The sequence below is a fragment of the Catharus ustulatus genome, chromosome 3 (genome assembly GCF_009819885.2).
Source record: "Catharus ustulatus isolate bCatUst1 chromosome 3, bCatUst1.pri.v2, whole genome shotgun sequence".
Lineage (NCBI taxonomy): Eukaryota > Metazoa > Chordata > Aves > Passeriformes > Turdidae > Catharus > Catharus ustulatus.
Genome location: NC_046223.1, coordinates 51,893,440 through 51,918,603, shown reverse-complemented (window position 1 = coordinate 51,918,603; position 25,164 = coordinate 51,893,440). Strand labels below are relative to the sequence as shown.

The 25,164-nt window shown below is 37.9% G+C and overlaps 1 protein-coding gene across 1 annotated transcript in view; it reads right to left on the bottom strand.

Annotated features, from left to right (window-relative positions):
* Positions 1-24,958, bottom strand: part of PEX7 (peroxisomal biogenesis factor 7) — a 43,288-nt gene extending 18,330 nt beyond the window's left edge. The window contains exons 1-8 of the mRNA XM_033056083.1: positions 24,810-24,958; positions 23,493-23,550; positions 21,831-21,981; positions 17,389-17,466; positions 16,977-17,085; positions 6,062-6,168; positions 5,556-5,669; positions 2,363-2,418 (exon numbers count right to left, since the gene is read on the bottom strand). Coding sequence (XP_032911974.1) covers positions 2,363-2,418; positions 5,556-5,669; positions 6,062-6,168; positions 16,977-17,085; positions 17,389-17,466; positions 21,831-21,981; positions 23,493-23,550; positions 24,810-24,933 — 797 coding nt within the window. The 5' untranslated portion in view covers positions 24,934-24,958. The remainder of the gene's footprint in view (positions 1-2,362; positions 2,419-5,555; positions 5,670-6,061; positions 6,169-16,976; positions 17,086-17,388; positions 17,467-21,830; positions 21,982-23,492; positions 23,551-24,809) is intronic.
* Between the last annotated feature and the right edge of the window lie 206 nt (positions 24,959-25,164).

Below are 25,164 nucleotides of genomic sequence, written 5' to 3'. Positions count from 1 at the left end.
TTCTGGAAATGTTACAGTACTTTTTGTATTTCCTGGCATTTTAATGATTCATTTGTATTTAATCTACTCTTTAATTAGCCTACATTTTTTATGAGCCTACATTTTTTAAGGAAATGATATAGAAAAAATTTGTCTGAATGAAGCATTTACTGGACAGGGATTATAAATCATTATAGCAAGGTATGTAAAAACTCAAGTTCAAATCAACATCCTTTTTTTCTCACCTCCCAGTATGAAGCTGGCATGTCAACTAGCTTTCTTTTCAGTAGCTTGACTACAGTACCCACATTCAATCATTATACTATTTGCAAAGGAGGAAGCCAAGTGCTGTTAACTTTGTTTCCAATCTACTATTTTTTCTTTTAGATATCCAGTTGTGATTATGCGCCAAAGTAGTTGTATAACTTGAAACAAACAAAAACCCAGCCTCTTACATGACAGTTTGACAATCTGAACTAAGATTTGCAACTGTTTGGTTAAACTATAAAGCTTCAGTAACATTTAAGATTACAGAGCTCTGATAGTAAAGGGTTGCTCCAATACTATGCTCTATTCTGTTATCTACTATAAACTAATGCTTGCAGATAATTCTGAGCTTCTAACAGACCCACCAAAGAATATAAACGAACAATGTCATAACTAAACTGATATTAAAGTAACACTGCAAAAAATCTGTTTTTAAGGGACTGTCATACCATGCTGTTCTATGATTCAAAAATCAGCCTCCCCTCACCAAAAGGAGCTAAAAAGTCAGAGGCCTTGAGTAGATTCACCAAGGTCCATAAGTAATGTCATGTACTAGAATCCCTATTTCTCTTCCATCTTTTATATATTTATCAAGGATATTTACTCTTAAATTGAAATGTATGTGTATGTGTGCATATATTCACATCCACATGTGTGGTTCTACATGTGCATATATGACAGGATGTGTGCATGTATGTACGTGTGGAGTGTATGGTGTGTCCAGCAAAATGACAGTATGTGGTAGAGGTAAAACACAGTCTTTGAAAGAGATGTTCCCAAATTTTTATTGCAACAATTTTCCTCCATTATACAGAAGAATACTTTGCCTGTGACATGTTTTCCAAAGACTTTCACCTGGCCTTCTCTGTTGTTTGTTCATTTATACCGATCCAACAGTCTCAGAAAACTGTATTTCAAAATTTTTATTTCATCTCTTCAATTCTGCTGTCTCTCCCTAGTCATGACAAGTAAATATTTGAACAGAAAAATCATGCCTAGAGTGAATTTTGTGCAGAGGTCCCCAAGCTCTGCATCTATAGACATGATGCTTTGTGAGCTAGTAGCTCTCTCCATCTTTTCTGACAATTTTCACATACAAAAATATCAGAGCTGAAATTGCACTAGATTTCAGTACTGCATGAAGCACATTAGTGCCAAACCTGAAGGTTGGTGCCAAAAATGGGAAGAGCAAAACAACACAATCAAGTCACTTCAATGCTTAATGGGTTAACTTCATGATGCAACTTTATATGATGCTGTGGCAGAAGACTGGATAGATTTATGATTTCGCAGCACATACAGGCACTGAGAATTAGCAACAGAACCCTTTGGCAACAGAGTGTCTCTAGGGCTGGTGTCAGACCAATTAGGACACAACCAGAAGTGACATTACTTGAGATGATTTGGACAAGTGGGATAACTTTGCAGTCCTTTATGCACACAAGAGGACTTCTCCCATTTCTTAAATGTACTGCCTACTACATTCAGTCCATGTTAGACAATTAAATCAAATAGATCAAAGAATGTGATTGAGGTATTCAGGAATACCTCATAGTGTATTGACTTACAACACTGTATCTTAGATATATCAAACTTCTTTAGGACTTTAAATCAGCTTTAAAACAACTGTAGTATGAGATCCTCAGCAGTATCAGATATACTGAGCAGCCATGGGAACTTGCAGAAGTACCGTGTAAAAAGCTTCAGCATACACACTGTGGAACTCTACTACAGCTTCCTCAGATACTGGTAGGACAAAAACTGCTCATAAAAAGCCTAAATAAAAATGTGTCACAGAAACATAAGAATTCCCAGAACTAAATTAATTTAAGAGGGTATTACCTTCTTATCAGATATTATCACAACTGGATGCAACTATGTTCAGTAAAGTGATGTGAAAAGGATTGCAGAAAGCATCTGACAGAGCAGATACTGCTCAGCAGAGTGACTGAGCTGGCCCTTAAGTAACAAACTCATGCATTTTCAACATAGCTTATGAAGCAACTGACAACATTAACTATACTTCAGTATATCCAATCTGGAACTATTTTCTGTTTCAAGCCATACTAAAATAGATCGCCTTTCTAGTTTTATCCAGTTATAGAAAATACTGTACCTTACAGTAAAATCATAGGAGCAAGAGGCCAATATGCTTGCATGGAATGGCGAAAACTGCAAGAAAAAAACAAATTTTAAAGTTAAAACATTGTGAACATATACAGACTTACCATAAGTAGTAAGTCATCAAAGTTTAACTATTTAAATTATCTTGGTTGGTGCTGCAACAAAACAGATTACATCAATGTATTTCTCCCTCATGCTTCTAATTACAAGGAATCATAGAATTAATAATCACAAGGAATGCTCTGTGGGATCCTGGTTTGCTTAGATTTCATTACAGCAGTACCAAATAATTCTGCTGTAAAGTTAAGAAGTTCTGGAACAGTCATATAAACAGTCATTAAATTCTGCTTTTGGCTAATAGGCTAAGTTTCAGCTCGTTATATAAATCAAGTTTCAAACCAGCTGTGTGACCAGTTAATTATTTTCAGAGAGACAAAATCTGTGCCATACTGCAGAAAATACAAGATATATTACTGTCATCAATTCTATACCTTAGCATTTTGAAATTATTCCTACAAATGGCAAAATTGGAGAGAAGTAGAAAAACTGAAGGCAATATAACATCATTTCATGATTTCCCCCTCTCCATTTTACAGGATACACTCTTCCACGGACTCTTGCAGATTAGTCTAAGAACTGCAGCAAAAGAAGGAGGTAGTTATGCAAAAACTGTTCATCTCAGCTCTAGTTTTTTGGCAACCTTCAGTTTCCAACTATTTTAAAAACTGTATTTCTCAGCAGGAAATACAAGTCACTGACATAACTTGAGTTTGAAATCCAGGTACCCCACACCATGTTTCACAGCAAAGTCTTCCTGCAAGGCTTCTAATATTCTTCACAGCAACTACAAAGTTGGAAGTTAAGTCTGGGCTATTGCCACAACTGCCCAAGTTGCCAAGAGAACATAGTATGTTGATGGCTGCTGAACTCTGCTGACAGAGTTCTCTTTACTATAGCAGAATTGAGGCATGTGCATGCTGGAACTTGAACCTTTGCAGACTTCCTGCAATTCTTTTTTTTGAGGGGAAAAAACCCCCAAAACAAAATGGGTTCTGCACCTCAGGAAAATTAATACTAGAGGGGAAGAAGTCTGATGGGCAACAAAAAACAATGGTACACCTTCCACAAGCCCCCTTTGCATGTGCACATAGTTTAAGATAAAGCAAAACCATTCTGTCAAAGCTTTGTCATTAACCCTAAGTATTCTAGAAACTTACCTAAGCAAACTCTATCAAAATACTTAGCAGAGTGCTACACGTGTAAGTTGAAAAAATTTGCATCATGTCTTTCTGCTACAAGAGAAAATTCTGCTCCATTTAACTATAAGATAATACAATTTTATCATCTGAACAGCTGTATACAGGCAGAAGATACCACCATATCATCCATCATGACCCCAACAGATCATTTATCCAAGTATCTTTTGAAGTAAATGCAAAAACCATAACTATGTTTCAGTGTAAGACACTAAGCCAGCTTAGAAGGTGAGGACCAAATGCACCAATATCAAACTCCCAAAAAGGACTCTAGATGACCTCAGTGTGCTGATAATGCCCTGTACTGCAGTGAAAGACCGTAAGAAATCCACAGGAATCCTGACAGTATTGTGCTGGGTAGAATTCCTTGCCAGCCTCAGATCTGACAGTCAACACAACCCCTGAACAAGTGAACAGAATACAAACGATGGGCAACAAAAGAGTGTGATTTCATGGTTGGTGTAAGCTAATTTCAGAGCACACTGCTGCCAAGACTTGTGGCTTCCATCTTCTTTTCCACTTCTAACTGTGTGCTCCTGTCCCCCTCCTTGCAATTGTGTGGTTGAGCAACAAATTGATCCAGCTTAGCCACTTTCAGGGAGAGGGTTTTCAGTCAGAGCCATCAGCTGCAGCTTTACAATCACTAGTGTCAGCACAAGGCAGGGGAAGGGGTATCAATAGAGACAGAGGCCTCTAGAGAGGCAGCATCCAGGTCTCTCTCTCAATTCAGTGTGACTGGGGAGTTATACCACACAAGTGGAGATACGTAGCACGCTCTTCAAGTGCTGGCCCACACTGTCATAGCTTATGTCCTCAGGGACCATGTCTGTCTTGAAATGGAAGCAATGAAAGCCTGGTAAGATGGAATAGAAGTCATGCACTCTCAGTACGGCTCCTTGGCACATGGATGCATCTTCTCCTATGAAAAATATTTCACAGAGCCAGATTAGAGAACAGTCGTGTAGGCATTAAATTAGAGACTCAGCATCAATCACCAGTGGGGAGAGCAAGTAGGGGTAGCTGTGATAAGAACAGCAGGAGCTTCTCATGTTGTCTGACCATGAAAAGGATTTGTGATACAGAATTACTATCTGAGTCACACCCTTTTCTGACAAATTATAAACTAAGCACAGTAACTTCTAAGTATGTTAGAAACCAATCAAAGCATGTAAAGTAAAACACCACCCCAGGATAACTTTCTTCTGCCAGTTCAGACTTCCTAGAAAATATTAATAAACATACCTGCTCCTGAAAGCCTTTAAAAGAATTAGGTATTGTCTCCTTTTTCAGGAGACTTTGATATTGATGCAAAGTGACGTTAGCATTCTTTGCTGGTTTCAATATTTTACACTGAAACAAGAGTTATAGTTTTTCAGTTTACCTAAAAACAACACGAAAAAAATGTCATTGTGCATTGAAAGCAAATTCTTACTAGCTGTACACAGATCCAGTAAAGTTATCTGTAGCCTTTTGTGCATGAAGTTTCAAAATCTCTTTGAATGCATTAATATTTTCTTTGTATACACAAAAGTATATAATCACAATGTGTTCTACATCTAGTCTTCTGTGAATATTGCTCCTTCATGTGGAATGACAAACTCAGAAAAAGTAAGGGGAAGTGTTTTCCCCATCTCAAATTTCCCACATAATTTAGCTGAAGTCAACCTTCTAATCCTTTCTCAAGCCCTCTAACACTCTTCATGTAAATATACTGACTTTGAAAATGCCATTTACCATAAAATCCCAGTAATCTATGAAACATCAAAATGTTTGACAGTGCTAAACAGAAAGTTCGCAATAACAGTCACTGTAACATCTAAAATCCTGTCGTTTTTTCATACTTATTAGATAATATAAAATATTACTGGCTTCCAGAAAAATTTGTGTAACAATTCAGTGATGATCCACGGGAAATAAAATTCAACTTACTTTTACTCTTCTGATAGCATAGGTATGACCAAGCAAGACAAACACTGGTTGCCGGATGTTCCTCAAATCCCAGCCTTTCAAGCTACAGTCAACTGCACCAGTTATCAGCAAGTTCTGAAAGTTCAAAAACCACATTTAATTACTAAATTGCAGCAATGCATATGTTGGGTACAAAAGTTAGATAAATAAAAAAATACAGATTAATAAATCATAAATGAAGTGACGTCCAAGTGCGTAAATTAAAGAGCATAGAGAAACATAAACTGGACTTCCACTTTTGTCTACTCTGCCCACTACACAAAAGAGTTAAGCAAAATCTCTGATCTGCTTTGGCAGACCATGTCTTAGAACAAAGCTCCTCTGGAGATGTAATAGTGAATGAATGAGAGCAACAAAGCAACTAGGCATATTTTCATGAAGAGAAGAGGCAATAATCTTGCAGTAAAACCCCCTGCTATTTAATGAGTGGTTCAATTATCAAAACAGTGGGATGAACGGTTTTATACCTCATCATATTTGCACCAGTCACAACTCAAGACCTCAGCCTGGTGGGCTGGTATCACAAGTTTGACTCCTGGGGTTTTCACATCCCAAATTCTCAATGTCTGATCACCTGAAACAAGGAGAAATTGATTCAATGTTGTTGCATCAGTTATGGTCCAATAACACTTAGCAGACAAGTGTTTCTTAGGTGTATGAGATACAAATGATTGCATGAGAACAATCATGCCAAATAAAGCAAGCAACTTTACAGACACATTATAGAAGATGGATTGATGCAAGAAAAGGTATCTCAACTTACAACTGCTTTTCCATTAGAGAAAAAACTCCATTTTACTACTAACACTTCCACCGTTTTTTTAAACTCAGATTTGATTAAAAGGAGATAGGGTAAAAGACTTAAATAACATTTAATTAAACTAGGAGCCATTTAAAAGGTGCATTTAAAAATAAATTTAGAAGATCAGAATAATGAAAAAGTTTTCTTTTCGAGCCATCTGAGAAGTACCACCTAGGCACATGCTTTTGGAACAAAGTGAACAGTATTTGATATAAAATTTATTTCAAAATTCTTTCAAAGAAAAGAAAATTTATGATATATCACCTGTATCCATCATGTACAAAGCCTGCAGTTACTCTCATTAATTGAAATATTGCAAGATGAAGTCATTCTACTATAAATGCTACAGATATGAAAGGCAACATGCGCTTTAACCTTGGAGCAAGTACACACGAGCACACACACACAGAGCAGTGGAGCCCAGTGTAAGAGTGTTAATCACCTGTGCCTCTCACTTAACTGCTAGCCATACATTTTCTTCTACCCCTAAAGATCTTTAGCATTTGTACACACGCTTCTTACAAATTCAGTTCCCAATGGCTTGTAAAGACATAGAGAGCTGCATCAGCTGACAGGACAACTACACTTTTCAATTTTTTACATTGGGATTTTCTCATTACCCTGAATATCTAGCTTTGTGTCAGCAAAAACAGATTCTCTAGCTCTCTAACTTACAGAGAGAAAATTAATTAGAACTTATTATTATGCTTATGTTCATTCAAGAGACAAATTTAATCACTAAGAGGTGATTAAAAACACTTGTGATTTCTATAGGAAGCATGTATCAATACTACCTAAATAAAAAACCCACTGTTTTATGCTGCTATTGAAGAAATTTTTGATATTTCCTTATAATTATTATTTTCATGCTGTTTATATACAAGCACTTTGATGGTTTTAGTGCCCTGGTGGTCACCGGCTGTAAAATATACAGCTGAGCACAAAAAAAAAATCATAGCTCTTTTCAAGCTACTGGCTACTGATCAAATAAAACCATCCCTAGTGCCCCAGAAATATTACTAATTGCACGATACCGGACCCTGCAGACTTCACAAAAAACCCCGTTAGACATTTGGAAAGTTTAAGTAAATAAAGCAGAGAGAGCTGGCTTCACTACATGCCATGAGTGCAGTCTTCTGATGGCGGAGACCATGGGGAGCTTGCTCTGGTGTTGGCTGGCTCGTCCTCAGCCCTCACGACTGGGAGAGAGGCTGCATTCTTGGTGGATAACTTCCCCATCTATAAGGTGGGAATAACATCCAATTTCTCCCTGTTCTCACTCCTCTCCCCCACTGTCAAGAGGAATACTGCTGCTCAGTACACAGACAGCACTCCTGACAATGGCACCCTGCAGCCAGCCAGCTGAAACCTCAAGCATCGCTACAGTGCCTATAAAAACAGGGCAACATATGGAGAGGAAGAAACACAAGCAGCAGGGTTTTGGCAAAAAAACTGGTAGCACGCCCTGGATCCACTCCCATTAGCCTTGCTAATATGCTTGCCTGCAGAGGAAAGTTCAGTTTGAGTTTTAAGTCTTTCTGAGATATTATAATGGACTTCTTAAAAAGCTTTTATTTTAATTTCATCAGATAACATAGATTTGAAGGGGAAACACATATTTCACTACAGACGGGACCATTTTCCCCAAGCAAATAAATATGTAAATCCAGGTGAACTAGAATGAACTGTTACAGAGATGCTACAGTAGCATTATAAGGGCCAAAAGCATTTGGAAAAGTAAGTTTTTCAGCCAATATCAATTTTGACACTAAATATACAATTGCCCCAATTACTTCTTTTTTTAACAGAAAATACTGATGCATGAGAAAAGGAAAAAATGGTTATTTTCCTTGTTTTTTAACTTCTTTGAAAATGCTAGACTTAGCAGTTCTTAATTCTGGCTGGCACTATCAGTGAAATGTTTTTAATGGAACACAACATGCAAGTGAACCTTTCTGATTCAAAGCCAAAGGCAATCCAATTCTTTCATTTAAGTGGAAAAATCAGATTAATTTTTTTAAAAACCTGATAAACAGTGCAATCCTGACTCAGTGCACATTTTAACAAACTTTTTTTTAACCTCAAATTTATTGCTATTACGTATATATATTTACATTTAATTTCAACAAAAGCTGAAGTTTAAAATTTTGTGATTTCCACATTTTCCACGAGCACTACTGAGCATGCACTTCTTCCACAAGATAAAGCAAAAGTAAAACAATAATAATAGAAAGTCCAAGGAAAGCACTTCTTGTACAACCATACTCACTAACAGACAATTCCAGTTGACATCCCAAAGTAAGCAACCACAAAAGTACCCAACATTTCCCCCATAAAATATTGCTATTTTTGTAAGAAGAAATTTCTCCATGGCAACAGATTTTTACTGGTCCATTAGATAATTATTATTTCAGAATTGTTTATACATTGTACTTGCTTGCTTTCTTTCTAATGAATATTTGTGAAATCTTGGACGAATCCATAAAACTACACAATATACACTCATCTATTCAAAACTTTTCAATCATCCTTATACAAAGGATAAAGATTGCTAATGTGAACGACAATGTCTGGTAGTCAAAAGACAAAGTTTATTTAACATTTAAATTTCATGTAAGTTTTATACTACCTTTTTTACTCACAGATATATTTTATCCAAACTTACACATTATCATCTCTGAAGTCCTGTGAGAGTAACCAGCTAAGCAATCATTCCTAAACAGTAAGTACAAAAAACAGCTAGATTTGGTAGGTTAATAAAACCTCATAAAATCTTAAACAGTATCTTAATGGGAAAAGGAGTCTAACTAGGACAGGTACCACGTTTTTCAGGAACTAACTTCCACTAGATCAGGTTGGTCAGAGCCCCATCCAAGCTGGGCTTGAACACTTCCACAAATGGGGCACCTGCAGCTTCTCTGGGCAACCTGTCTGGTTGTTCTGGTGCCTCATCACCCTCAGAGTGCAGAATTTCTTCGTATATAATCTAAACCTACCCTCTTTCAGTTTAAAGCATTGCCCCTTGTTCTATCACTACGTGCATCTGTAAAAAGCCAAAACCATTGCAATTAAAGTATGTCTGCAGTGCCACTGAATGATTACAAGTTAACATTACTTGCTTAGTTACATGCATTTTTAAATACTAAACCAGATTAAATTATTTAGTTCGAATCAAACAGAAAATCTCTGGGAGAATTAAAAGCAGAACCCAAATCTCATGACTCAAAACCAATCTCTGTATGCATGTTAAAATGATGGTGCTGATTGTTTCTATCAGAGATAATTGTTCTGATTTTGGCTGAAATAAGAGATGTTTTTCTTCTGAGTAGCTGGTACAGCGCTGTGCTTTGGATGTAGGATGAGAACAACATTGATAAGACACTGATGTTTTGGTTGTCACTGAGGAGTGTTTACACTAAATCAAGGACTTTTCAGCTCCTCATGGTGGCCTGCCAGTGGCAGGGCTGGGGCTGCACAAAAAGTTGGAAGGGGACACAACTGGGACAGCTGACCACAGCTGACCAAAGGGATACCCCATAATAGATGGCACCATGCTTAACCTACAAAGCTGGGAGAAGAAAAAGGAAGAAAGACATGTTTGGAATAATGGCATTTGTCTTCCCATGTAATCCTTATGCATGATGGAACTCAGCTTTCCAAGAAATGCTTGAAGACTTGCCTGCCCATGGAAAGTGGTAAATGAATTCTCTGTTTTGCTCTTGCATTCACATCTTTTGCTTTACCCATTAAACTGTCTTTACCACAACCCATGAGTTTCCCAGCTTTGGCCCTTCTGATTCTCTCTTAATCGCACTATGGGGGAGTGACTGAGCAGCTGTGTGGGGCTGAGCTGTTAACGGGTTAAACCAATACAACAGTACAAGAAAACTTACAACAGGAATAATAAAGCTCATGGAATTCCACACAAAGAGACAGAAATAGAGTGACACAAACAACAGCTTTAGTTAAATCATCCAAGAGTGCTACCAAATACACAAAATTGATCTCCATGTAGCAAAACTTACTTCGCAAGCACACATAATTACCAGTGGAAATTTACTTTCCAGCTGGTCAATTTTAGTCTGATACAAAATGCTGTCAAGCTAAAAATTAGAAGAGTTTTAAGTTACTTTAGGGAAGAGCCCAATTAATTCTTTATCTAAAAAGAATACAAAATAAAATAACACAAAATATATTTTTTAAAAGTTAGTGAAATCTTTATTTCAGTGTTTCCCAAGAGGATTATACATAAATCTTGGAACAATTTTTTTTCCCCAAAATTGACCAAAGTTAGGACTTATGATTAAGCCATTCTTCAGCAAATGGCAATATTGGCTAGATATCTACCTGTAACCTAAATGACACAATCCGAATTAATTCGCTGTAAAAAAATGTTACTGTTTATTTCTTCTGAACACTGAAACATTTAATGAGATTTTAATATGAAATATAGTAACCTGGAAGTGCTTTATATTATAGATGTGCTATATACAGTACTTTACTATGGTTAGCATGTAGTATAAATTGAGGGATAAACTCATTTCCTGAGAAACACTTCAGCTTGTACATTAAAGAATGATTTAGTAAAGCTTATTTGATGTGCTAGTTTTGGCTTGGTTAGGTTTAATTTTCTTCACAGTGGTATGGGGCTGTGTTTTGGATTTGTACTGAGCCCAGGGTTGATAATATGGAGATGCTTTTGTTATTGCTGAGCAGGATTTGCACAGAGTAAGGCATTTTCTGCTTTTCAGAGTGCCCGGCTTGTGAGGGGGCTGGGGGTGCATGGGAGACTGGGAGGAGACACAGCTGGGACAGGTGACTCCAACTCTATATTCCAGACCTATGACATTATGCTCAGCATATAAACTTGGGGAAATCAAGAGGAAGTGGGAGGACCTTTGGAGAGATGGCAATTATCTTCACAAGTCACTGTCACGCATGAAGGGACCCTGCTCTCCTGGGGATGGGTGAACACCTGTCTGCCCATGGGAAGTGGTGAATTAGTTCCTTGTTTTTCTTTGCTTGTGTGCACAGCTTTTGCTTTCCCTATTAAGCTGTCTTTATCTCAATCCACGAGTTTTCTCACTTTTACCCTACCTATTCTCTCCATGATCCTACTGGTGGGGAGTGACCATGTGGCTGCACGGGGTTTGGTGGCTGGCTGGGGTTAAACCACAACACTGCAGCACAAGACTTGGATGAATTCAATACAGTGCTGCTAAGTCTTTAAATAACAGACTGCAAATGAAAACGCTCACCTCATGTCACTACATAGATTTGACATAACAAACTAAGCAAGTAAATTGTATTTCAAAAGCTTCTAGTATGAACAGCAGTTGGGCTGAACTGCAACAAGCCACAGTAACTCCACAGTCAGCCTGCCCTCTAGATGCCTGATTTGTACAACAGTGTACCATGCAGTAAATTGAAGCACCTTATTCTTTTATCCCTTTAGGGTTTGGATTTCAAAAATGACCATTTTTTGCAAAGCCTTGAACCTTGTTCACTATGGCATTTCTCCTAACACATTCAACAAGAAAATCACCAGGAGTCGTAAGAAGCAAAAAGTGGACCCACACCACACACAAATGGATTGAACATAAACTTCTAGAAAAAAGTGCTTTGGAACTAATTAGAAACCACTGTCATAGCCAAACAGCAGACTATTTCTTCTAATTATAAGGAACCTGAACAAACATAAGCATCTTTGGAATTGTCTTCAAGCCCTGCTATCCAATGGCTCCTTCTGCTCAGTGCTACTTCTGAGGCAGGAATGTGAGCTGAAACTTGAGAAAACTTGTTGATAAAAGCTTGACAGCCCCACACTTTGGTCCAGAAACACAAAAACCATCTCTACTGAGAAGCTGCACTAATTCAGTAAATGTTCTCTTAGCAGATGTACACCTTTCCCAGGTCATTATTTCATGCAAAATAATGTGTTCAATCATAAGTTTTTTACACTTTGAATACCAAACATGGAAGAGTGCACTGAGACCACATGCCAGCCTGATCTATGAAACTACAGTTTGACAATCCCTTTACTACACACATCTGTCACCAAGAGACCAGTAAGCAAGAAGACTTTTTAAAAGGCAACTCACTAACTCAGGGTTGGCAGAAAAGCAGAATATAAGATAAACAATGTTTTTTTAGTTTCAACATTAAAGTCTAGCACTCAGTGCAAGGGCTTACAAGAGTGGAACCTGGATTTACAGATTCATTTGTAAAGCAGCAAAGCTACAGTCATCCAACACTTTTGTCAACACAATAAAATGTATCAGAAATTATTGCATCTTGTGGTACAAGAAAATTTTTTGCCCTAGGCTTTTGGTCTGAAAAACAAATCTTTGAGCAAAGAATACAATTAATTGATCTAAATACTGATGAATACTGACATTGTCAGGCAGATTTCGAAATAATTTCTTTCCCTTATTCATGAATTAAGATGTTATTAAAATTATGCATCTGCCCTGATCAGTAAACTTAAAGACTGACTTCAAAAGGAAAGCAGCATTAAAACTAAGGCCCCAGTATTTAAGAAAATAGCTATCAGTCACTGTAAAGCTGGGCTTTGTCAAATCCAAAACATTCATATTTTCATCATTAGTCAGTGTTGTATCTGTATCAAAGAATATTGAAGATAAAGGTAAAATGGTATTTATGAAGTATTTTCTACTGTTAAAGGCCAATAAACCCAGTTCATACCAAAAAGGATGATTTCTTTATATACCACAGGACTAAGCAAGGCCTACAGCTCTGCAGTCATGGAGAATCATTTAGTAGACCTCATTAACATTTGACTAAATATTACCGCTGTGTGCATTTCTAACATTCTTTATGAGCTTCTTCACCAATTTGCTTTCTGCTTTCTGGGTTAAAAAAAAAGTCTACTAGGCAAATGATATAATGACTCATTAAACCCCTTTAGCCATGAGGCTGCTGTTAATGTTGTTAGTGGCTTCATGTCACTTCTTTAACGACATTTTCCACATCACTGTGTTTTCAGCATAAGGCAGACATTTACCAGGGCTCTGGTTTGGTGCCACACGTACACCTGAATATCCTGCTTATCTGCTCAGAAATTGTTACTGACATCACAACAGCACTTATTTACATATCCAGAATTAACAGTTTGCTCTGTTACTATTAACTCCCAATTAAAAAAAAAATAACAAGGTTATTTACTTTGTTTTTGGAGTACGAATGATTGTACATGAAGATAACAGCATGATAAAGAACCTCACACATCCCTGTAAATGTTAAATGGAAGTTTACTAGATGCTGAATAAAACCTAATTTAACCGAACCATCAGACATATATATCTTTTGCAATTCAATTGTGTTTTATTGTCCACTGCAGACAAGCTCAGTTTTCTTGTATGTATTCAGAATGGAGACTTAATGAAGCAAAAAAGGCTATACCTCGTATCAAACTCTTTTTCAATTGCTTTATATTGCCATCTTAGATTTCTCATTTTCTTAACTTGCATTCTTTTTCTAATCTCATAATAGCCTGATAAAAAGCCATATTTCAAAATCAAATATTAGCTTCAGGCCTAAGTTGATCCTTTTGAGCAGCTATTTTACTGTGGTTTGCAATTCTATTTGGTTTTCTGTTTTCAGTGTTCACAAACTAATTAGTTACATGGAAATTAAACTTCTGCAGGACTCTATAGGGATTCAAATAAAAGCATAAAAATGGCAGGGGTATGGCATGTTTTTAAACCTTCTTTCCATTTGATGACTTCCTTTAAAAGAAAAAAAAAAAGAGTGCATTGTTTTACTTGTATTTAGTTTAATCTAAAATACTTAAAGAGCAACATTTTTTCCAATCTGTGGTTTACAACACACCTTATTTTACTCGCACATGCAGAATTGAAGATGCTGCTACATGAAACAGTTAATTTCTCAAGCATTACAGTTATACTATTAAGACAGCAGTAAGTACATGTTTGTGAGTAGGTATGTGTGAGGTGGGATGAGACAAAGAGGACAAGGGGGACAAAAGAGAGAAAGAAAAAGATACAGACACACAGACACCCTACAATGCCAAAGCAGTACAGACTTCTTCAAGAAAGGAGTGTTTCAATAATCTTTAACAACATCCAAAAAAACTATTGTTTTAAAAAGTGAAAAAACATAAGTGAGATGAAAGGAGGTATAAAAAGTTTCCCTCCTGACACATTTCAGTCACTAATTTTCAAGACAGCAAAAAGTTGCAAAGTAAGAGACCACAAAACTGCAGGCCAGCCTTTCCAGCAAGCACATCCCAAAGAAGGGAACAGCTCTAAATTTGACACAGTACTATCACATTGAGATTCAAGTTTCTCTTCAGCTCCAACTTTAGCTCAATAGAAGATGAATCATCAGTGAAATTTAGCTTTCTGTCCCATGATTTTCTGTCATCCTCACAGAGCATGCAGACCATAGCAAGTTTTAAATGAGGACAACCAGTCTCCTTGAACAGTTCCACTTTACTTTCATCACATACCTTGACTGACAGAGTAGAATGTCATTAAGCACTAAACAATAAACTCTCTGAACATCAACTCTGTGAGATATACCTTTTTAACAATAAGGAAATGGCATTTATACACAGAGCCAGAGGGTCATGAGTCCTTCTACTATCCAGAGTCCTGCTGACCAAAGAAGGGATTGCCAATAAGCATTTTCTGTAGTGAAACAATCCAATCAAATCACAGGAAAATTTCAGTGTAAGCAATGCAAATTCAGAAGCCTTTTCCACATCAGGATGTCATGATTTCTATGTTATTTCACCTAGAAGTACATCAGACATTTTGGAAACTGTAAAAAAAGTTCACTGTCATTCTGAAGTCCTCTTCTTCCAAAATCTAATTGTTTTATACCCAGAATTACACTATCAGTGTACTGATGGCAAATTTGTATTTCACACCCGAATTGTACTCAGAGAAGAAAAATACTGTGTCTTTTGTGCATGTTGTTTTTCCATTAATGAGTGAAAACTGACTGCAATTAGCTTTAGGCTCCAGTAGCATATTAGTCCCTTTCAAGCATCAAAGTAAAAATTCACAAAAGAATGGGAGCTCTGTAGTGTTTTAGTTCCTCCAACAGCTGCACCCACTGAGTCACTCAAATAATAGATCAATAATGGTACCCAATTTAGGTACCACGACATACAGCATCTAACAATCAATGTTTCCCAAAATTGTTCAAGTGGCAATGTATTAGAAGAAAGATTGGCTTCATATCCTAGAGGATCAAATATGAAATAATTAATTGTATCAGAAAAGCCCTTTTGTTCATCTAGAATGCCAGAAATTTTGTATGGGTAAGACTATCATGGACAGGAAGGTTCTAAGCATGACTTTAAAGAGAACATTCCTTAGAACTTGCAAAAACCACTAAGCACTTAACCTTGACCAAATGGTACTTAGCCAGTATTTTGTAGTGTACAGATAGTTGCATTTCAGTAGAACTGTTCAGTAGTGTACAGGGATCAATTCTGTAAGTTTCTGCACATCCTGTTAGATAAGGTGGAAAAACCTGTGCTCCAACATTTGGCTTTCAAGCACTACTATGTTAGAACAAATAAATGCTACTTGTTCACCATTCTAGCTAAACTTTGCAGGCAGAATCAGATGAAAATAGCCAGACAGAAATTTTATGAAAGTCACATGTACTTTTTCATCTGACTTGCCAAAGAATAGAGAATACCAGTATCTGTGTGTACACACTGTCTCTCTAACTTCAGTAACAGGAAAACATACTTACACCCACTTACTCTCTTGATGTAAGAGCCATACAATTTCTATTTAAATCAGTACAGAAGTAAAACAGATATGAAATCTGAGACATTTAGGCCACCGGAGTTAATGTATTAATATATTTGTATTAAGACAATGCCTTACAGCCCTTTTACCTCCCAGACCAACTCTGTGGCTCACAGCACCTCTCTCACAGCTAATCATCAGCTGGGCTCCAGGTATCACTCCAGAACTCTCCGTGTGCCTCTGAAGCAGGAGCAGTGTTTGGAAAACACTGTAACCTCACCTCTCTTTGCCTCTGTGTACACCCAACTCAACTGTGATTGTATTTACCAGTAAGACCCATAGCACTGGCCAAAGCAGAAAACTAAAATTGATTCAACAATACACAGAGATCTATGGAATTACATAAAAAAGTTCAGTGGGAACTGACTACATTTCTCACAGAGTTAATAGTCTACTGACACTTGAGATAATTTGAACAAAAACATAGGCCAAAACACAAAATAAAGTATATAACACGATTTAGTGGTCAAAAACAAGAGTGAGATGAATGGGAGAGAGTTACATAAAATAACAGAAAAAACTGCCACAAAGTCACTGCTAGAAAACTGCTGATCCTCGTTTAAATGGTCAAGAGGATGATCTACTGACTGTAACAGAACCTACAAATCCAGCTGCAGCAATGCATTTACCTTTCCTTGTTCCCTTTTTATGGAACAAGTGTATATGACACACACCACCATCTGCTGGACAAAGTGCTGAACTGATCCACTAACAAAGAAAGTGGCTTTTGGGCTTTTGTTGTGAGAACCTCTTTACCATCACACTTACCTGAGGCAGATGCAAAACAACCTGGGATGTGTGGAGACCATATAGTGCTGTAAATGACTCCTTCATGGCCTTTAAAAGTGCATAATGACTTCCCCACAGCTGGATCCCACTGAATAAAGGAAAAAAATAAAACTGTTGAGATATACATCCAATAAGAAATTAAAGGGTTTCATACATTGGAAGAAAGCAACTTTATACATACAGAAAGGAATAAATTAATTTCTTTTAAAAAAGCATTTTTATGCTTAAACTGGTATCAACTGAGAGTTTAAGCAATCTCTCAATTAAAGCAGAACTTCAGCCACAGAGTAAAAATAAACATGAAAGGAGAATCCATGCTGTCTCTTAACAGAAAGAGCTACGAAATACAAAAGAAATCACACTTTTCACCTTCAGCAGAAAACCAACATACCAGCTTGGCTGTTTGATCCCATGAGCCAGACACCACTAGCTGCTCTCCTCTAGTTTGGCTCCAATCAACACTGTATGCCTATAAATGACATAAGAGAATAATTTAGAAGGAGCATTAGAATACAAGTTTCAGGCTGTACAAGTTTCACAAAATAGATTTGGATTTGCAGATTGTATTCTAATCAGCTGAAAAACCATACCACTAAAGCACAACAAAACTGCCAAGAATGCCATTTACCTGAACAAAAACTACATTTAACATCTCAGTCAGACATTAAAGGTACATACAAGCTACGAAAAGTATCTGAAAAAGCAAAGATGAGCCAAAAGGGATGAAAAAGAAAATTTGTAACAAAACCCACATATATCTGCAATCATTAGGAGTCTACCACTTTAAAAGCCATAATTCAGACTTGATTTCTTATCGCTGATCCAATTTTATTCAAAGATCTATAGTTTCCAATTCCTAGCCATCTCTCATTGTAAATGCCATCTCTCTTCAGAGCTGACTTTGAGATTTTAGCTGACTAACAATAAATGCTTTTTAATTCTATCTAATTCTCCTAAGAAATATGTCATGAAATACCCCTGGTTTTCATCTTTTCCAGGTTCTATGGCACTCTTTTTACCATCCAAATCCTCAAATAAGTAAAATAAAATAAAAGTTCATTTTCCCTCATAACCACTCATTTCAGCTATTAAGAAATTATTTTCCACTATGTAGTTGAAATAAGCTCCCTCTTCCCTGACAGCATGCTCTAATGATGATCCTCCTTTGACAGAGGATACTTTAACTCCACCCTTCACTGCTGATTTTTCAGCTCTGCTGCCTCACAGTAACAAATGCACTACGGTAGTTCTTCAAATTGTTTAAAATCCTGAAGTCTCAAGTACATGTACAACTTCCATCTTCAAATATACCTCTTAACTTGATGGAAGGTGCACTCTCTTTTGCCTGGTTTTACCTCACACCAAAGTGATTGAATAAGCTGCAGTGAGATATGAACCATTTCAATGTAAGGTGGGTAAATATTAGATAAAACAGCTTATCCACTTAACCTCCAGATCCAATCAGAGCTCCCAGGACACTTCTCAGAAATGTGGTCACTATCAAGGACTAGGAGGTGGCACTGCTTTCAACAGCTGGGCCATTAACCACTGAGGATTTGTATTCCACTTGGGATAATCTAGTACTAGTACAGCACTGGATATGGTCTGCAAGTCAACATACTTGAATAGATGGAATTGTGCATTTAATAACAGCAGTCCTTCTTTTGAAGGTGGAAGTGCTTGGACCTGTGTTACCAGATTAAAAAGCAGAGAAGCTGAAAGGGAAAGAAATCCAGCAACTGTCAAAGTCTTCTATGGAAAGTGTCCTGTGTGAGAATGGAAATCAAGGTAATATATAGCTATTTCTGAGAATTTTTCTTCCTAAGAAATATTTCAGTCTGTGCTAGCTCCAACTTAAATGAACTGATTTTCATCTATCTGTTTATCTTCCTTAAGTGGAAGACAATCACTGCCCAGAGAAAAACAAGTTGCTTTATCTGCAACTCTCCTTTTTTATTTGACAAGGTCCTGCTTCCCATATACTGAAGGCCATACTGCTCCAGAACCATTTTGTACTAACTCCCTTCCTTGAGGAGCTTACAGTCCAAATGTACAAGACACTAGGAGAGTACTTGACAAAAGCCATATAACCGAGAGGTAATTCTTTAGGGTTTTTTTGCCAAACCATACTCTTGTCTTTTCTACTTTTGTTAGCTAACTAATTGTACTACAGCTCATTAAAGCATGCTGCTTTTTACTCTAACTCTTCCTACTAAAATAGTAACAAAGCAAACACAACCAGTACCTCTCCATAGATTCTAAGAATGGAAGACATTACAGTTCTCCGAAGTAGTTTCCAAGTTCCTCACAAATATTTCTCTTTGCCTTTGAATCTGTGATGTCCTGAGCTCAACTCCTAAGCTGCTGTTGTTTGAAAATGCCCCTAACTGTATCACTACCCAGTATGCCTCCTTCACACAACAGCTCAGTAAGTGTTTGGTTCTCACATTCATATTCAAGATTTTCCAGAGAGAAACAGATCTTTGGGAAACATGCACCTGTGTCACACAATCCAGGTAGCTGGTATTCAATACATTGTACTTGGGATGTATCAGATCTGCTGCAGGGATAAGGCAAAGCACACACAGAGCTCCTAGCTTGCTCCCAAGCTATCAGCACGTAGATCTGCTGAGCAGGTGCTGTGACACTGACCTGGGCACATATGGCACACAGGGCTGGCACTGCTCAGCACTCTGCAGCTGCAGCAGAGGCAGACGCACCTGGGCAAACTCTCCTTCAGGCAAGAATTACAAACAGAACAGACAACAGACTCGGGCAAAACAAGATGCTGTCCATTTGGCATGTGACAGGTCTAGGTAATAGGAAGAGGATGAAAAGAAGACAGTGTGAAGAACTCAGTAAGGTTCACTTCTTCTTTCCTTCTCATGCTATCTTCCAACATAAATTTACAGACATTTCAATGGAAGCAGCGTTAAGCAACTGGGAAAGACTAATAACACAGCATAAACCTTAGCTGTTAATCTTTTAGTGCTTTATCTTCAATCATAAAATAAATGAACCCTATCTTATGCCTAAACAGCAGCAAGAAATGCCTCAGGCAAGATAAAAAGATGAGGGAAAAAAATGCAAAAACATAAAATGCAGCTTAAAAGAAATGTTCAGGCTCACTTTACAAGACAAATTTAATTCAAGCACTCTATTATCTCACAATCCAGTGAGATTTTGTCAAAAACAAAGTAAATTAGACTAATTTATTCATGAGATTCAGCAGTTGGCTAGTGCCAGAATAAACTCATCATCCTTTGATAATGCAAATTCACTTTTAAATTAAAAATGCACATTCTTTTTTGAGAAGGGACAATGATCTCATTTAGAAAAAAAAAATAGACCCCTGTCAATCATGCATTAGAAATAATATAAAACTGCCATTAAAAATGTCAGATGGATTAAGGATTAGGAAAGTAGTGAGAACAGTCTGACAGAGTTTACCACAAATTACTAGGTAAATTCCTTCTGAGACCTATCCTCTTAATACAAATTTAGAAAGAATCAATACAAATCTTTCATATCTCACAAACTCTCACTTGGCTCATGTTTCCTATACTGTCTTTCTACGCACAGTTGAATATGTCCACCTCCCATGCTACCAGCTCAGCTAAGACATAGACAAAGAAATGTATATCTCACAAACAACAGATGGTGTAGCAAACCAAAATAAACTTACTCACACAATTTCAATGAGAAAATGACAGAAAAACTAACAAAGAAAACCTGGTACTATGCTTCACCTACGTCTTTCTGTAACTATTATCAGCCTTTGAACATTATCACAAAAGCCTGATAACAACTAGAAACTCCTCTCTCAAAATTCTCAATTTACTCAGCAGACGTAGTATTAAACCAAAGTAGAAAAACTTCAAAGAAATAAACTACAGAAGATGGGCTCTTGTGTAACTACAAGCACTCAGCTTTTAGCTTTGTGCTTCATATCTGAAAAAAATTGAGATTTTAGGGAATGAAACTGAATTTCCTCAATCTGTTTTTGACTGCGTATCTACTAGATTATTTTGAGATCAATACCATTTATATAAAGCATCAGTAAAGCCAGCAAAATCCAGGCTGAAACTCATTGCATCTTAAGTTCAAAGACCTAACAGAAGTGAGTGGAGGGTTAGAAGGAAAGCTTAAAAAAAAAGGGAAGAAAAATCAAGGAAGAAAAAAGGAAGAAAAATATGGGGAAGATATATGTACTACAGTATAAATATTGTTAAACTATGCAAATATATTTATGAACCTGAACATAACATTATTCTCTACCCATACAGCACTACATAAAGAAAGAGATTTTAAGGAAATCAAATGCAACAGTATCAAACCAAGGCTAAACATACACACTCTCCCAACATTTGACGAACATTATTTGAGTAGAATCTCACAGATGCTAGAAGAGAAAAGGATAAGCAGATCTGAGTGCAACCCAAGTGCTAAGGATCTGCATAATGTGTATCACTCCACAACCTCAAGAACAATACTGATATATCAGCTGTCTGATTTAGACGTATCTAATATGGCTCTCTAAAAGTCACAGCGTGGCTGCAGTAATTTCATACATCACAATGATTACTTAGCTTGTAAGGAACCACAAATGCTATTTCTGAATATATTAGATTTGTGTAATCAAGCAGTACCTACTACAGTGTATGAACATGCACAAGAATATGTACATCCACTTTATACTCAAGTTATTAATTCATACCACAGAGCCAAAAAAGAAAACAAAAAAAAAAGCTTTTGATTATAGGACTACAAATAAATATTTTAATTATTCAAACATAAGTGCATCCATTACATTTTTTAAGTTGCCTGATTTACCTCCAAAGTGTGTTCTTTATAGACTTGCAGTGGACCTTTGGTTTTAGCCATATCCCAGATTTGCAGAGATCCATCTCCACTACAAGTGATCAACACGTTTTCATTATTCTCACTCCAGGTCACATCAAACAGGCCATCATTCCAGTCAAAACTAAATTGGAAAAATGAAGATATTTGTCTGTGAGAAATCACAACATAAAAGTCTGGACTAGTTCCATGCAAAGAAAATCTTTAAATTGCCTTTTTACCATTCTAAACAGCATTTTTATATATTTCAGTTTCAAGTGAATCGCCTCACAATCAATCTACTTGTTTGAATGTCAATTTCTACAACCGTATGCCAGAATAGATTGATTAATTTAAAGCATAAATGAGCCAAGGACCTTCCACACACAAAGAAGAAACTCTGCTTTCAGTCTAAAACTTGCCACACAAACAGAGGTACAACACGCCTCAGTCCGATTTATGATTTCTCCAAAATACAGGAGCACTTTGTTTCTTACAACTGTGGTAAATAAAGAAATAAAACTGTGTTGGGAGAGCCCTATCCAATTCACAACACCACTATGAATCTTAGTGAAAACCCAACAGAAACACAGTCAAGAATTTATTGAAGAAGTCTACACTCCCTTGAAAATGCTTTCAAGACACCAACAATCCACCATGCAGGATCTGATGCCATATATTAGTTACTCTGTGACAGCTATCAATTACTGCAATATTATCTGATGGGAAACAGGAATTTATTTACCCCCTTTTCACTGAAGGTTTAGCTAAGCTTAGGTCAAATTTGATGGCATTCTGCAGAAATGATAAGATAAAGGCATGCACATGGAACACTTTGATAAATAGCATGGTCTGTGGGTCAGGAACTTTAGAGGACTTTCTACCACAAAATAAGGGGCATCACTGCAAACAGAAATGAACTAAACTAAACCAGAGTACTAAACCAGAGTACTTAGCAGAAGTAACAGAGTGTTCAACATCTTCAGAGAGTCTTGGTTTATAATTATGAATGAAAAAAAAGTTTCACTGAATATGATTAACTATTTTTTAAAGCATTTCTATGTCAGCCATGTTGATCTAAACGATCCCTGTTTCAAGGTTCTCCTTAAAACATTTCAGGTTATTAACAGCCAAGTATTAAATCCCCTCCTTTCTAACCTTTCCCCTCCTTCCATCCACAACAAAATCAACCTCCTTAAAACCCTTAGAAAATTGTATCTCCTAGGAAAGATCTCCATGATTTGATGTAGCTTTCTGGTCTATTTTCAGTATAAATCAATCATAAGGGCACAAATCTAGGTGTCAAGGCACTGCTCCTAAAAATCTAGAACTTAAAATTTCAAGCTAGGGCAGAGAAGTTGTTCCTATTTCACATTGTCAGTTTCCTACAAAATGGTTTATGCTACGGAAATGGTGTGAGCTAGATGATTTCCCATAACAAAATTAATGCAATGTAAACATATCTTTTGTATTGTATATAAATACAAATACATTAATTTCTACATAAATACAAAGACCTGTATTCAATAGCTACCTCAAAATAGAAAAAATACTTTTTATTGCTAAAAATAACCAAAAATATTTCAGTTGTGCCTGGTACTCACAAGTACACAGTAAGTTTTTCTCTTACAAAAATAAAAGATAAACCTTTATTACCTCCTGAGCAGAACAATCCCAGCTTCATTTTGTTCCAGTACTGCCAGAGTTCCACAACCTAAACCAGCAAAATAAAACAAAACATTACAACTAGTTTCTCAGTGACAAAGGAAACTGGGGTGGTTCTGAGATAGCTTCATTGTGCAAACACAAAGCACACATAAACTTCAAGAGGCTGAACAATTGCATAATTAAACATCTTGCGGCCTCATGCTCTCTGAAACAGTAATTAATTTACACCAGATTGTTCTGGTTTGATTTTTGGGGGGTTTTTTGTTTGGTTGGTTTTTTGGGGTTTTTTTTTGTGCTGGTTTGGTTTATTTTTTTACTTTTTTTATCTGTAGGTGAGGTTGAAAAAGAATTGCTTATAAAAGCACAAACGGGCATTTCCCCATGGGCCTCACATGACAGAGATACCAGTTTGGAGTTCCTTTTGTGTTTTTGATAACACAAACACTTCTTTCACCCCTTCCTAAATATAGGAAGCTCACCAGAGGAAACGAAACAAATAATTCAGTTCTGATAAAACACACATCGGTTCTGCTTCCTCACCTGATGGAGATATTGTTCAAGTCGTTCTATTTCTATTTGGAAATATTTTTTTTTTTAATTAATGTTTTGGGGAGCAATACTCCCACTGGAAATGAAAAAGGTGACAGTATTCAGGAACCATAGGGTCACCAGGGCCTGCCTGGACACTCAGGGACTAAAACAAGAACAGCTGAAGGCACAGAATCACAGAATAATCTGAGCTGGAAAGGACCCATCAGTACCGAACCAGCTCCCGGCCCTGCACAGCACCATCCCTAAGAGTCACACCCGAGCTCTGTCAGGCTGGTGCTGTGACCACTTCCCTGGGGAGCCTGTTCAGTGCCCAGCCACCCTCCGGGTGAAGAACCTTTTCCAAATATCCAACCTAAACCTCCTCTGAGACAACTCCCTCGGGTCCTGTCAGCGGAGAAAGTTATTTTCAGACATTTTATTCACACTGTGTACATCTTTACTGCCATATTTATTCTCGACCCCATCTCGAGGCGCTGTGAGAAGCGCCAGGGCAGCAGCGGGCTGGTCCTTGGGAAGGGGTAGATCCCGGCGGGCTGTGGAGGGCAAGGGGCAGCTCCCGCCACATCCCCGGCCCGGCCGCGGGGCACAGGCGCTGTCTCACAGCGAAACAAACGCAGCCGAAAGGGAAGTCGTCCCCAAGTGCTTTGGCATTTGGCAGACACCGTCTGTCCTTCCGCACACCCACGTTTCCAGCCTCCTCCTCCTGCCGTGAGGAGCCGCGCTCCCGGTCACCCCCCGCGCCGCCCCCCGCACCTGCCATGCCGTAGTACTGCGCGGCGGCGCAGGCCACGCGCCCCGGGCAGTATGGCGAGAACTCCACCGCGTACCCGTGCAGCCCGGGCAGCCGCAGGGCGCCCGCGCCCGCCGCCGTGCCCATGGCCCCCACCCGGGCCTCCGCCGAGCCGCGGAGGAGCCGCCTCGCCCCCGGCCCCGGCGGAAGCGCCCGCCCGCCGGGCGGTGCCGGAGCCGCCATCTTTGGCCATGGCAGGGGCCGGCCCGGGGCGCTGCCAGTGCGGCGGGTCCGGGCATGCCGAGCCTCAAAATCGCCTTCCTACGCACAAGGAATCGCTGCCAAATTCCAGAAACAATCCGCTCTTTTATACGCCAT